Source organism: Rhinolophus sinicus, chromosome 12, assembly GCF_057876585.1.
Source record: "Rhinolophus sinicus isolate RSI-liver-muscle chromosome 12, RSI-T2T, whole genome shotgun sequence".
NCBI lineage: Eukaryota > Metazoa > Chordata > Mammalia > Chiroptera > Rhinolophidae > Rhinolophus > Rhinolophus sinicus.
In genome coordinates this window covers 21,971,703-21,986,186 of record NC_142512.1, presented here as the reverse complement: position 1 = coordinate 21,986,186, position 14,484 = coordinate 21,971,703, and the positions used below count along the sequence as shown (strand labels likewise).

The window sequence follows — 14,484 nt, the reverse complement described above, 5'->3', positions numbered from 1 at the left end:
TCCCCTGCCTCACCCCTACGTGAACCGCCCCAGTGGTTCCTCCCACACCGACCCACGTCCTCCAGCTGTCCGCTCAGGCTCTCTATGGACTTTAATGTGGGAGCTGTTTTTCTCCTGGTTCTGAGATCCACCCTCCACACACCCAGAGCTGGTGAAAGTTGAAAGGGCCTTAGAGAGTATGCAAGCCTCTCCTTTTGCCGCTGCAGAAACTGAATCTCAGAGAGAGACAGTGACTTGTGCAAGGTCACTCAGCAGTAGAATCAGGTCACAGGTCAGCTTCCCTGACTCCTTCTAAGAGTTTCTCCAGGGACCCTCCCAGCACACAACTCTGCTCCAATCACAGTTGCACCCTGGGTGGCCAGTCACTGCACCCAGAGTGTCCTCACAAGTATAGCCCTTGCTAGTAGGAACCCTGGGTGATGGACACCCTCCTGAGCATTCCAGTCTGCTCTGAAATCTGTGTGTGGCCCCTCCTGGGCTTGTGGAAACCCCAGCTTTCTCTGGGGTACATTCCCTTCCCAGTGGCCCAGCATGTAAAAGGACCTCCAACCAACTTGAGAAGTCCCTTTGCTTTTCCTCTAGATGGCATCTTGCCCTCTCCTCTCCCAGTTTCAGGACTGAGACTGGGCTTGTGTGATGTTCTCTAGCACAGCAAATACAGTCTCTGCCCAGTTTTCAGAAACTGCATGATTGTGCCTCTTAGAACACAGAGGGCTCTGAAGTGTGGGCCAGCTCGCCAACTTTGCCAACCCAAGCATTGCTGAGTTATGGAGGTCAAGGCAGAAGCATGCCAGTAGAGGAGCCAAGCCCAACTGGACTTGTCAGTGTCAGCCCATCCCCCAATCTTCTGCCCTCATAGCACCCTGCACATTCCTTCTCAGCACCTACGTAACGACAATTGTCTATTTCTATGGGTCTCTCTTCATTGCCCCCTGTAGATGAAAAGTTCCATGAGGGCAGGGGCATGGGCATTACCACACCCACCATGGCGTTAAGCATAGAGAGGGATGAAATAAATCCGCTGAATGAGTGAATGAAGGAATGAACAACCGAGGCAGAATCACCCATGTTCAGGCTGGACTGTTGGGAAGATTAAGAGTCACTGGGCTCCCACCAAGTACTGGGTACTTTCCATATTCGATCTCATTAAATTGTCCCAACAGCAGTGGGACAGTAGAGTGGAGCAGGTTGATTAAGAACTTGGACTCAGCAGACTACCTGGGTTTCAATCCCAGTTCTCTACTTGCTAACAGTGTGACTTTGAACAAGTGGCTGAACCGCTTTGTGCCTCCGTTTCTTCGCCTGTAAAGTGCACACAGTACCCATCTCACATGGTTATCGATACTACATATACAAAGGGCGCTAGCTCGGCGCCTGGTTCAGAGTACTCGCTCCCACACGCCTCCTATTGCTATAGCAACTCTGGAAGGTGGGTGTTTAACTGATGAGGAGACCAAAGCTCAGAGATGTTGAACAGCTGCCCAGGAAGTAGCAGAGTTGGACTGCTCCGAAGCCTGTGCCCCAGCCTCACCTCGGGTGCGGTAGGTGAGCACAGCCACAGTGAGGTGGACCTCCGTGGGTGTGTGGTCCCGGGAGGAGCTGATGGAGTAGTATCGCGGTTTCAAAATAGGGAGCTGGGAGAGCAGGAAGCTGGCAGGTATCCGCAGTGACGGGAACTCCTCTAGCACTTCCAGGAATGTGGGGCTGTTGGTGAACTTCCACTTGTTGTATTCCGAGGGCTGAAAGGCAAGGGCAGTGTGAGTGACTCAGGGCTCCTGCCCCACACCGAGAGAAGAGCCTGTCGCAATCCAGTACTCATTCATTCATTCATTCATTCATTCATTCATTCCCTCAACAAACACATTGAGGTACCAGGCGCTGTCCAAGGTGCTGAGACTACCAAGCTGGTGAGCAAATAGTTCCTGTCCTGGAGGAACTTAAGCCAGCAGGTAGCATTTATTTAACTTGTGTGCTTAGACTTCACTGTCAGCAACTTGTGGGTAGGAGTCAAATCTTTATTATAACCTAATTTGGGGCAGGGCTTTAGAATCATACAGACTTGGGTTGAAATCTTGACTGGCTGCTGTGACTGGATGCTTGTTTTAGAGCTGCGGGATCTTGCCTCAATGACTGAACCTTTTTGGAATGAGGAGACCACCACTTACTTCGTGGGGATGTTGTGAGAATTAATGAGAATGTGTGCCAAGTCTGTGCAGCGCGGCCACAGGAGAATGGCAGTGGAAGTGGCTGCAATCATGATAATTAGCAAAAATGGTAACAGTAATAATGACATCCCATGCCTTTTGCAAAGACTGGGACCTAGAAAGTTGCAAGTGAGTTAAGGTATTCTCTTATGAATTTATTCATTCAACTACCCGTCTGTCACCATGTCCGTTTATCCATCCATCCTCCAACACTTCCTAAATCCCAGGTTTGTTCCAGGTTTTGGGAGCAGAAAGACAGACAAGACATAGTGGCTCTTTTTCTAGATAACTTCTGAGGAACTGCACTTTGTTTGCACCCTTCAGACACTCAGAAAAATCCAGTTCACTCAACACAACTGCGTCCTAGAGATGGGACGGGAGAGGATGTCATTGACAAGTGTCACGTTGGGAAGTTGGGTGTATCCCCCGTGGAGGTGAAAGACCAGCTCTGGGCTCTGGCTTCCCCTGCTTCTGGGACCCTGCCACTACCTCACCCACCAGCCCTGACCTTTACCTGGCACAAGGTCTCCAGCCTCTGTCTCTCAGCCTCTTCCGTGGCCAGCAGGGCCAGCTTTTGGAGCAGCAGCTGGGTTGGGGGTGTGGTGATGTCCAGAAAGTAGGTGAGGGCCTGGCTGAGTGAGCAGGGGGGCAAGCGCTTCTCCGTGACCCAGTAGCTGCCTGAATAGAGAAAGAAGGGGTCAGGATGGGGAAACGGCCCCATTTAGGGGGATGAGCCCCTTGAGGCCAGTACCCTCCACCCTCCAGCTGCAGGGGAGAGAAGATACTGATTTTCTGGCTCCAGGAACAACAGGGCTCACGTGCCCAACTCATGTGCAGGAAGGAGGTTCCCAGAGACAGGCTGCAGGGGAGGCTGAGCAACAGCCCTCCCAAGGGCACCCACAGTGACACATTCCTGCAAAACTGTGCTCTAGACTCCAGTCCCTCTCTCACCCAGACCCGAACTTTAACGGGACATCCACAGGTGAACTACAGACTCACAGGGACTAAATCCATCAAAGACTGATATAGGTTCCAGAGGCCAGTTGTTAATTTGGAGAAAAGCACATGACTGCAGTTCCCTGGGGTGCTGTACCAAGGGGTGTTGGTAAAGCAGCCGATCTGCCCAAAGTGAGGTGGCAAATCTCTAGGAGTCCCAAGGGACAGCATACAGGGTGGTCACAGCATGGACTCTGGGGCCAGTAGAAGTGGGTTCAAACTCTGGTTCTCCGCTTACTAGCTGGGTGACTGAACTCTCTGGGCTTTGGGTTCTGCCTCTGTGAAATGGATGTGATAACAAAACCTGTCGCCCTGGGTTTGTGTGTTCACTGAATGAAACAGTGCAGGTATAATGGTTGGTACAGTGTCTAGCACAGGTGCTCAATAAATGTTAGGTAAAAATATTACTATGATGTTACTTCATCTAGACTCAAGGCCTAATGAACCACGTCTGTCTCCCTACGGTCACAAGGACTTCTCTGCCTCCTCATCCCCAAGTTTCAGGCTCTCTCACCTTCTCCTGGACCGTGGGGGACAATGCTAGACTTTGCTTCTCTGACCCCTGCTTTCCTATTTTGGCCACTCTATTTAAGGGGACACAGGCTTAGAGGTGTCATTTTCAGTGAGGAAGCTAAGGCCAGGAAGCTAGTCCTATGGCTGGGGGGCGGGGGGGACCCCCATGGTGGTCGATTTCAGGTTGATTTCATTAGTTTACCTCTCCTAGTGCTTGTCACCGCATTTTGTGCTCACCACAGAGACCGAGAGCCTCATCTTAGCACAGAAAGGGGGTGCCCTGGGCCCTCCCTAGGACAGCGTCTTTTCCCCCCGTGAGGCTGGTTAGGCAGAGCCACACTCTCCTGGTCACCGATGGCCTGTCCCTGCCCATGGCCCAGGGAAGGTGGGGATAAATCAGACCCTCCGTGGGGAAGCAGTATGAAATTAGAATGCCATGAAAACGCTAGGAGGTTATAAATTTGGGGATCCGGGAGATCCTCAGGGTCTATTAAATCCCTTCTCCGACCTTCTGGACAAATGTTCATTAGCCTGTGGGAAATGGCCATCCCTCCATTCTTCCATTTATTTGGTTCCAGGAAATTGCTTTCACAAGAAGCCTACAAGGAAGGCTCTATTATCTCTATTTTAGAGACAAAGAAATAAAGCCTTCAGCAGTTAACTCACACGCCCAAGGTCACATTGCTAGTAAGTGATGGATCAGGGACTTGAACCTTCAAACCTCACCATTTTTAACTGTTTCCACATTTTTCCATTATGTCACCTAGCAAGCTGTACATATGTGGCTATTGTGGGGACTAAGGAGACATATGACATATGAGTATATTGTACATATAAAATGCTGGCATATAGTAATTACCCACACATGCCAGCTGCTACTGCTATTATTATAATAATAATAACTAGGTAGTGAGCTCTTTGAGGGCAGACACTGAGTCCCATTCATTTTTGTAACCCAGGTCCTGTCTGTTTTATAGATGTGACCAGTTAAAATGTCGATGGAAAAATAAATGAGTCCGTCAATCAACAAAAAAGTGGCCAGATGAGCAAAACAATGAAGGCAAAAAAACTACCCCAGCCTCTGGCATTGGGCAAATAGTCCCAAAGAAGGGTCCGTTTTTGCTGGCCTGCCGGCAGGCAGCCAAAAAACTATTTGCATGGCTCCTTTAGCACAGGCTTGGGTGGCCCACCCACCCAGCAGGAAGGACAGGATTAGCTGCCTGCAGTTCAGGCCTGGGCTCAGCCTATCAGCCTGATGGGGGGTTGGCAGGAGGATTCTGGGGTCACCTCAGCAGAGGTTGCGTGCAGAGGACTCACCAGTCTCACTGAGGGTCTCCAGGCGCAGGAGTTGGTGGGGTGCAGGGCTGTCCACCACGTGCTCCAAAATGCCTTGGACCAGGGCCGGCTGGTTGCTTGGGAAAACCCCCAGGTGCTCTCCGGGCAGGTAGCTGAAACCTTGGCTGCCCTCACAGGAGAGTTCCACCAGGAGGGTGGTGCGGCTGGACAAGGGAAAAAGAGGCCTGTGGTGACGCCACCAGGATTTCCTCCAGAGCGCTCCGAGGGGTGGGCCCGTTTCCCCAGGAAATGTGCCCTCCTTTCATTTTCCTGCCTGGTTCCATGAGCACAGGTCGCTGGCATCCCCTGAGGCTGGGTGCCCAAGAAGACCTGCAGCTGACCTGGCCTGTGGCTTCTCTGTGGGGAGAAGGTGGGCTGTACCCCACCCACCCACCCGTGCAGCCCCCCGAGCCCACGAGGGCTTGACCACAGACTCCTCCTAAAGAAAGCATCCCACTGGGAGATATGTGGGCTTTCGGACAAATTTCCCCTTGTCCTCAGCACAAATCTGGTTCTTATTAGAACAAAGCCCAGGTTTCCTAATGGATGGGGGAGGAAGCACAGAGAAACAAAACCTACAGAGATTCCACAACACTCTTATCCTGGTGGGGAAATGTCCTTCCCTGCCAGAACTTCTCCTAAGGGTTCTTAAGAAAGAGTCCACTGGTTTGAGTTTCTCCTACCCTCCCCTTTCGGTGAAAGAGTCAAGTGACAGAGGGCAGGACGTGAAGCAGGTCCTAGTTCCCAAGCTGGAAAAATTGGCCCATGGTTAATGGAGACCAGACACGAAGGCACGGGGGCCACAGGGTGACCCGATCGGCTGGTCCTCATCGATGGCACTACTGCTGATGCCAGCAGACACATCTCTCTCAGAGGCTAACTCGCTCTGGTCTTTCCTTCATCAAAATCTGTGGACCATCACCCAAGAAGCCCGGTACCCTAGCCCACCTGGATTTCGGACTCCGTAGATTCCGCTGCGATTTGAGCTTCAAGGTGAATACATTTTTAGCGTGCATGTTGCTGAGCGCTGTGGGGGACAGAGAGACAGTGAAATGGCCACGTGGCTCTTAGCGCTGGTGGGGCAGCCTCCCTGTGTCTGAGTCAAAGACACCGGACACTGCCCTTGGGATGTCCCGCTGTGGCAGTGGCAGGGGTTTCCTTCTGTTCTTTTTTCCCACTGTGTTTCTGAATCACAAATAAAGACCTTTGGTCTGACAGAGGCTGGTTGCCCTGCTGCTGGGGGCTGGGAAATGCAATTTAGATGCCTTTACATTGCATTTAAATATGGGGATTTCTAGGACATTCCCACGGTTTGGGATCCGCAGGAGAGCACAGGTGAAGCTGGGGGTATCCTAAACATGCAGAAACCTGCAGGACCACAGTGCTCATGGTACAAGAAAAGAGGGAGCACAGAGGCACAGCATCGGAGGGCGCTGTGGAGAGTCCACGGACTGCAGCCTGCAACAGGCTCTGCAGAACGCTGTCTACAATCCCTGGCTGCCATCGGAGCTGGAAGGCTGGGGCTCAGCTCTCAACCTGGCCACATGCTGGCAACTCCTTCAACTTCAGTTTCTCTGTCTGTGCCTTTCTCGCAGGACGAGTGTCAGGGCTCACTTAGTGTGGGTGGGCAAAGAGCCCAGGACAGTGCGTGGCACACGGGAGGCCCTCAGTTGCTGCCAGATCTGTCTCTCTCCATCTCCCTCCCAGGGCTTCCTCCTGAAACAGCCTCCCTCAGAGACGAAGCAAGGCCTCGACTCTGGCACCCCAACCGGCTCTTGGAGGCAACGAGAGAGAGATGCCTGGCAGCCCTAGGCCAGCTGCCTCTGTGCAGAGGGTCCCAGTGGTCTCCTTGACCACAGGCTCAGAGCTCAAAGACCCTGACCCTGGCAGGAAGGGCAAGCAAGCCCCATGTGGTGAAGAAGGTACCTTTGTTGAGGTCCAAAGGCTGTGAGTCCTGCACGAGCCTGTAGTGGTGTGGGTCCCAGGTCACAGTGGTGGTGTAAAGTTTGGGGATCTGAATGCAGTGTTTGCCTCGGACATTGAACATGTCACAGGCTGCCTGGAAGAAGCCAGAGCGGATTGGTGTTAATAATTGTCATCGTTATCGGCAGCGCCATAACCACCTACTTTAGGTCCATACAACTGAGCTAAGTGTTTTGTATAATTACTAAGCACACTTATCTTAGTGGGTTGTTGTGAATACTCAAAGAGGTGCCCGGGTTTGGCACACAGTAGCTATTGGTGTTATGATGAATATCGATACTGATAGTATCTCGTTTTACCAGCATGGTCACACCATGAGGCAGGTTTGAGTACTTCCGTTTTTCTACGGACCCCAGGCCTGGGCTTGGGCACCACATCTGCTGCAACTCAAGCTGGTGCTTCTAGGCACCACTGTTGGGTGAAACACTTCGCTTAAATGAGGAGTTTGCTAAATCAGAGGAAGCAAACTTGCTACAGGTGACAAAGACAAATTGACACAAGCCAAAAGAACTCAACTGGATGGTCTCTGTCCCCATCTCTCTGTGGCTAGGAGACAAGAGGTGACCTGGATAATCAGAGGGGGAAAGATCTTAAACCAAAGCTCCCTGAGGGCAGAGCTGTGTCCTAGCCACCTTCTCCCACCCAGGGGACCTACACTTAAAATGGTGCTCTTCTGGGGGGCGGAGGGAAAGCGACAATGACATGTCCCCTCAGGCCTGCAACCCCAACCCACACCTGGGGCCATGCCTACAGGACCAGGCAGGGGTCACGCCTCCCAGGACACCCGACACAAATGCCCCTGAGCCCCTGTCCATGCTGTGGCGGTGCTCCAGCTGTGAACTGACCTTGAAGGTTTGCATGGCCCAGCTGCGGAAGGCCTCCTCCTGCCCACTGAGCTCGTCCCCTTCCCCTGTTGGGGCGAGCTGAGAGGCTCCCAGGTGGGACATCTTCTGGTCGATGTCATGGGCAAAGGCGCAGAACTGAGGGTACATGCTGGACCCGAGGCCAAACACGGCATACCTGCCCAAGGAGGACACACACACACACACACACACACACAGCCTAGGGTGAGCCACCCCATGGAAGCCTCGCCTACCAGGACCAACAGCCCCTAAGACCAGCCTCACACATTCCCACTCCAGCCAGACATAGGACCCACCAGGGCACATCCCCGTCTGGTCCTCCCTGGCTCCCAAGCCTGTCACCAACTCTTATAACCAACCCTATGCTTGGCCTGCGGCTCCGTAAGAGGGCCTTGGTTTCCCTAGCTTGATCCTTGACACACGCTGAGGACAGGCTCTCTCTGTGCCTGGACATCCCAGAGAGGACCCCCTGGTTCATATCCAGTTCCAGACTCTGGGCCCATAAAGCCGGGTTCGGACAAGCGGGGCTGGGGAACAGCCTTACCTGAACTTGTTGGTGAGCTCTTTCAGCATGAACAGAGATCTCTTCAGTTTCTAGAAAGAGAGAGAACCATAGAGTTCTCAGGACAGGATTCATCAAAGCACTGCCTTTTCTCTTCTTCTGATGACCCATTGAAAAACTGGCCACGTCTGACAGGAGAAGGTTCAAGATCCACAAATGAAAGTTGGTTTATATGTACCTGCCTGGGGCTCAGGGACAAGTTCAGCCTTAGCAAGTCACGTGGGCCTGACCCTCAGGGGGGATCCAGAACAGCCCAGTCCCAACTCACCCAGCCCTGGTAGCGCTGGGCCTGGCCTACAGCAGGGCATCGCCAGGGCGTCTCCTAATGGGGTGTGACTGAGCCTCTCTTCTCATTTGGGACCTGGTTAGAGCAACAACTGGTCCCATATCCTCTAACCCTGGCTTCCCAATTGTGAGTGTGATGTAAAGTTTTCTTTAACCATGACTTTTTTAATTTAAAAAGGCAGGTCAATTTACCGAACTATATTTAAGTATATCATAGGAAAAGTGGCACCTGCAGATGGCAAGAATTATGAAGGACACAGGCAAAATGGTTGACGTTAGGATAAGCCAGAGTGATCTGAGCACTCAGTCCCGAAAGCCTCCTTAGGACATGCTGAATTCCCCCAATCCTTTCCTTGGTCTTCTTGGGCCCTACCGCCCCCCAGACCGCTGGGCCCTGGCCCGCGCACCTCTCCGTTGCCGGGGGAGTCTCCGTTCCCAAACGTGCTAGTCACCACCAGTAGAAGCTGCTCCTCTTCTAGGCTGCTCAGCCTGTACTCATCCATGCAGACCACCTGCAGGGCACCGAGGGTGGGTATCAGTCCCTGGTTCCAGGGTGGGGCCCTCTGCGCCCTCCCAGACACCTGCGCTTCCCTCCCGGACCCAGGCTGAGGGCCCCTTCATCCTCCTGTCCCCGCTGTGCCCAGCACAGAGGAGGCACAGAGGAGGCGGGAGCTTAACAAATTCCTGTCAAACGAACAACGTCCTCAAGTCTCCTCCCCGCCTCAAGCCCCACCAACAAGACAACACGTCAGCGAGCCCCGGAGGCTTTGTCTCCAGTGGACTGCAGGTCCCAAATCAAAACACGTTCACCACTTTCACAGCTTTTCACAGCTGTTGGACATATTTTCCACAAAAATGGGCTGAGCAGGTTATAACAATGACCCCTTTGGCGCCTGAGGAACCTGAATGCTTTGCCTGACACTGATCTCGGGGGGAAGGGTGTCACTGCGTCGCTGTGCTACGCAGGCTTGGGAGGCCTGCAGTGACGAAGGATAAAACCCAACACTGATGGACTGAATTAGTCACCCTGTGGGGTTTTATTTGTCTGCATACTATTCACCCATCGCCCCCTTCACCTTTAGCACTGTCCCCTGGATGGAACGCGATCATTCAGTAACTGGGAATAAAACTCGTCCAGAGCAGCTCACGCACAGTGAGACTGGGAGTCATCAGGAGAGTGTTTCTCAACCTGCGTTCCCTGGAACACTCTTAGAAACTTATTTACTGTGCGGGTTTGGGAATCCCCGGACACACATCTATCCTCCTATCACATATTTATTTACAAGGTCCTGGGACACTCAGGCGCAGGGTGACCATTTTAACTTTCCCAGACTTCTCTTCACACAGGAAGAGAAAATGGCACATGTCCAGCTGGGTCGGCTACCTTGGGGTTGAAGGCACAGCTGAACAAGGCCCCGAGGTCCCGGGCCAGCATTTCTGATTTTCCCGTCTCTGTCGCAAAGAGGATTGTGGCTCTAGCTCGGATCGCCATGGTCTTGCGCATCAGCATAGAGGCGAAGAGCACGGCTCTGTGGGGACAAACAGACAGACAGTGTGTGCTGACTCGGCCTTCCAAGGAAGATGGCGCCCAGGAGCATGGGAAGGGGACAGGGTTCAAAGCGGAGCAGGTTGAGGGGAAAAACCCCACGTTTCTCACCCGCTATCAACCCTGTCTCACTGTCCATCTCCTTCCTTCTCAACCCACTACTCAGCCCCTTTGGGAAAACGGAGGAGACAGGAGGGTGGAACAATGGCGGCAGGTGACCCTTGGGATTGATTGTCGTGCAGACCTCTGGGAGCCAAACTGAAAGGATGTCAACAGTGGCCACTCCCACTTACTTAACCAAGACTTGGAATCGAATCTCTCTTCTCCGGGGTCTCCGCTTCTCATCCTGCCAGACGTGGGTTTTCCAGGCCTCCACCTTCAGAAAAGAGAGCAACGTGAGAGGAAGGTGGGCCCGGGCTCAGCTTGGGCTCAGCGATGCTGGGGAGACAGACGACCCTCATGGCCTTCATGAGTTGGGGGGTGAGCAGGCCCTGTCCTCATCCCCCCACCTCACTAATAGCCCCAGAGGGCAGAGCTGTGTCTATCTGTGTTCCATGTATCGCACGGTCAGTTGACTATCCTCATTAGTGTCCCCCTGGAAGGAAGAGACCCCACTTCTCTTTTGATTTTAGTTTCTTATCACTAGGAAGACTATACAATGTACAGTCCAAACTGGGACACCTTTGAGAGGAACAGGAGGTGCTATGACAACAGGTACAAACTGTCCTGGGCAACAAGGTACCCTACTTATCACCTTTAGAGTAAGGAAGCTCTTACCAAATCTAACCAAGCTCTTCATCATGATGCTATAGGACTGTTTATGCCTCCCCCCCTGCCCCCCGTGGAGGCATGTGCAATGGTGGTCACCAGGAGCTTAAACCCTGTCAGAGTAATGGGCCACTAAAGGTACAATAAAAGCGATTTCCTTCAGGGCCAGGCTCTGTGGAAATGAACAAAAGCTGCTCAATAACTTTGAGTGAAGCCTGGAAAGCATTAAATATGTCTCCGTGTCTCTGCCCCTCCTCCACATCCTGCACAAGTGACGCACGTGCATGCACACAGGTACACAGATGCGCACACATGCAAGCACACGCACACAGGCGCAGACACACATACCCTCGCCACCCCTGAGCTTCCAAGACAGAGAGGAGAGGGAGGCACTGCCCTTACCTGGTAGTAGTAGAAAGGGGACAGGACATAGTTCAACATCTCCTGGTGGAACACGGAGGTGATGCTTCCAGAAATGGGGGGGACCAGCCAAACCCAGTCAGCCGGGCAGCCCCCTCGGGACCGATACTCATTCTGCATGTACTTCATGAAGGACTCTGCAGCGGAGTGGTGATCCATGATGGTCACGTTTTGCTTCTAAATCAGGAGGCGAGAAGGGGAGTTGAGGCAAGGCACAGGGGACTAAGGAGACTGGTCTGTTGGCTGCAGGCTCCCATATAAACTATCTAGGAAAGACCAGAAATCTGTAAAATGAGACAGCAGTTCCTCCTGGCCCACTCCTTGCTGATGAAATAAATACCCAATAGAAAGCACTTTCAGAACCTCTGAAGGAGACAAAAACATCATCATTGCCATGGTCAGCCACGGTCACCTGGTGGCCTTCTGTTGGCTTCCTGGGGGCAGCGTCTGGCTTCTCAGGCCATGCCCACAAGTCTCCCCAAACTCCTGACAAATGGCTCTCTCTGGATGCTGATATAGCAAACCACAGTGCCTATTTGCCAGTAGAGAGTTCCAGGTGTCAGTTCCCCAAGGATGTGGCTCTTGGCCAAGAAGGAACTAGTCCCCTCTGAAGAGGACTGAAGCATTGGGGGAACGTTCTGTATGGAAACACAATGTCCCACATCCTCAAATTGGAAGCTGTGGGGTCTGAGCCTTCCCAGAATGACCCAACAAGGGCAGCCACACCCTTCAATGTCAGGGGAACCTCATTCAGTCAGGAGACACTTGTTTAAAGTAGTGGTTCAAACCTTTGCTTCTTATTGACCATGTAACCTTGAGCAATTAGTTCCTGAACCTCAGTAAGCCTCCGTTTTCTCATCTGTAAAGTGGACATGATAACAGTTTCTACATGAAGTTGTTGAAAGGATATAATCAGTTTTTAATACAAGTAAAGTATAGGACATGCTCAATAAATGTTAGCTGTTATTATTTCTGTTTGCCAGGCATTGTGTAAGGCATGGGCATTATAGAGGTGAATGACATGGCCCCTTCTCTGCATCTGATTACATTCTAATTAAGGAGGCAGATGAAAGTCACTTGTTCCACATGCACTGATAGAAGCTACGATGGAGGTGGGTGCAGGTGCTGACAGAGGGCAGAGGAGAAGACTTAGTACAGAAAGAAGCCTGGAGGAGAGATGGGGAATTTCACAGACAGCTTCTAAGAGGAGGTGAGTCTTGAGATATGGGTACAGGTTAGGCCGGGGACGGGCATTCCTGGAGGAGGACACAGCGTGACTCAAGGCCAAGAGGCAGGAGAGGAACCAACTTATGGAGGGCCCAGTAGACCCAGCCACACCTTCTAAAATTCACTCGCATACATCTAGCAACTCCTGGGTGCCAGACCAGTTTTAAGCTCAGGAGCTAATGATGATCGCTGTGATAATGATGGTAACATGACAATAATAATAATAACAAAACTATGCTTCCTGAGTGTTCACTATGAGCCAGGCAGTGCAGCAAAATGTTTTGCACATATTTTCATTTAATTCTTACAGTAACCTAATGAGGGAGGTCTGACAATTAAGTTCACGAACTTGTTGCAATGATGTTGCTAACCTCTTTTTAGTATCAGGGGATTATTCATTATGAATTTGTACCAACTGGACCAACAGTTAATCAAGTTTATTATTTGGAAGTGTTGAAAAGGCTGCGTGAGAAAGTTAAATGACCTGAACTTTTCACCAACAATTCATGGCTCTTGCATCACGACAATGCACCAGCTCACAGGGCACTGTCTGTGAGGGAGTTTTTAGCCAGTAAACAAATAACTGTATCGGAACATGCTCCCTACTCACCTGATCTGGCCCCCAATGACTTCTTTCTTTACCCAAAGATAAAAGAAATATTGAAAGGAAGACAGTTTGATGACATTCAGGACATCAAGGGTAATAAGACAACAGCTCTGATGGCCATTCCAGAAAAAGTTTCAAAATTGCTTTGCAGGGTGGATTAGGCACTGGTGTCAGTGCGCAGCTTCCCAAGGGGAGCACTTCACAGGTGACCATAGTGATGTTCAGCAATGACATAGGTAGCACTTTTTCTAGGGTAAGTTCGTGAACTTAATTATCAGACCTCATACTATTATCATCTCTGTTTTATAGATGAGGAAACAAGGTCAAGTCTTTTGAAGTTCAACCTGAAGGACAGCAACGAGGAAGTCCTGGAGACTCTCAAGCAGTAGAAGAACACGGTCAGCAATGGCCAGGGGACAGCTGAGGACAAGCAGATTTTCTGTATCCTGCCAACATCAGGGCTGATGCTGGGAGCTCCCAGGAGCCAGGATGTGTGGTCCACGACCAGCATGGCCTTCCGGAGCTGGGCCAGCCCCAAGGGGCTCTTCCTGTCCCGTCTCAGAGCCACCCCCCCCAATCAAGCACAAGCTTGACCTGCCTCTGGGGTGAGCAGCCCTGAGGAACAATGTCTGATTGTAAATATTTACTAGGTGATTGTTTAATGTCAGCTCACTACACTCCACAGGGACAGAGTTGTTGTCTATTTTGTTCTCCACTCATCTCCTTGGTCCAGCCTAGTGCCTGAAAAAAGCTCAATAAAACTTTGCTGAATGAATGAATGATCCTCTACCAGTCGTCTGGCCTCCAGGACATCGGCCAACTTTGTGGAGATGGTCCCAGTTTCTAACGTAGGTGTCTCCACACATCCCGTGCCTCCTTCCCAAAAAGAAGGGGTGCGTTTCTACGAATAAGAGCAGTAGATGGACCAGAGGGACCCACTGTGTGTGAGGCCCAGGGGGAAGCAAGAGAACCAGTGCTCATGTGGATGTGGGTTCTTGTTCATTTATTCAATACGTATGTTTTTTTAGCATCTACCGTATGCCAGACACTCTTCTAGACGCTAGAGGTGGAGCAGTGAACAAGAGACACAAGGCCCCAGCACCTAGCACAGTGCCTGGCACAAACCGGGTGTCCAATCCTTGTGTGACGCATGAGGACAATGCGATAAGGGGAAA

General features: G+C 51.6%; 1 protein-coding gene across 1 annotated transcript in view; it reads right to left on the bottom strand.

Moving 5' to 3' along the window:
- NOS2 (nitric oxide synthase 2) overlaps positions 1-14,484 on the bottom strand; it is a 31,006-nt gene that overhangs the window by 3,682 nt on the left and 12,840 nt on the right. Inside the window, exons 11-21 of the mRNA XM_019731397.3 lie at positions 11,458-11,652; positions 10,581-10,663; positions 10,126-10,270; positions 9,149-9,253; positions 8,439-8,488; positions 7,877-8,051; positions 6,975-7,107; positions 5,997-6,075; positions 5,031-5,212; positions 2,719-2,882; positions 1,532-1,739 (exon numbers count right to left, since the gene is read on the bottom strand). Of these exons, the coding sequence (XP_019586956.3) occupies positions 1,532-1,739; positions 2,719-2,882; positions 5,031-5,212; positions 5,997-6,075; positions 6,975-7,107; positions 7,877-8,051; positions 8,439-8,488; positions 9,149-9,253; positions 10,126-10,270; positions 10,581-10,663; positions 11,458-11,652 (1,519 nt within the window). The remainder of the gene's footprint in view (positions 1-1,531; positions 1,740-2,718; positions 2,883-5,030; positions 5,213-5,996; positions 6,076-6,974; positions 7,108-7,876; positions 8,052-8,438; positions 8,489-9,148; positions 9,254-10,125; positions 10,271-10,580; positions 10,664-11,457; positions 11,653-14,484) is intronic.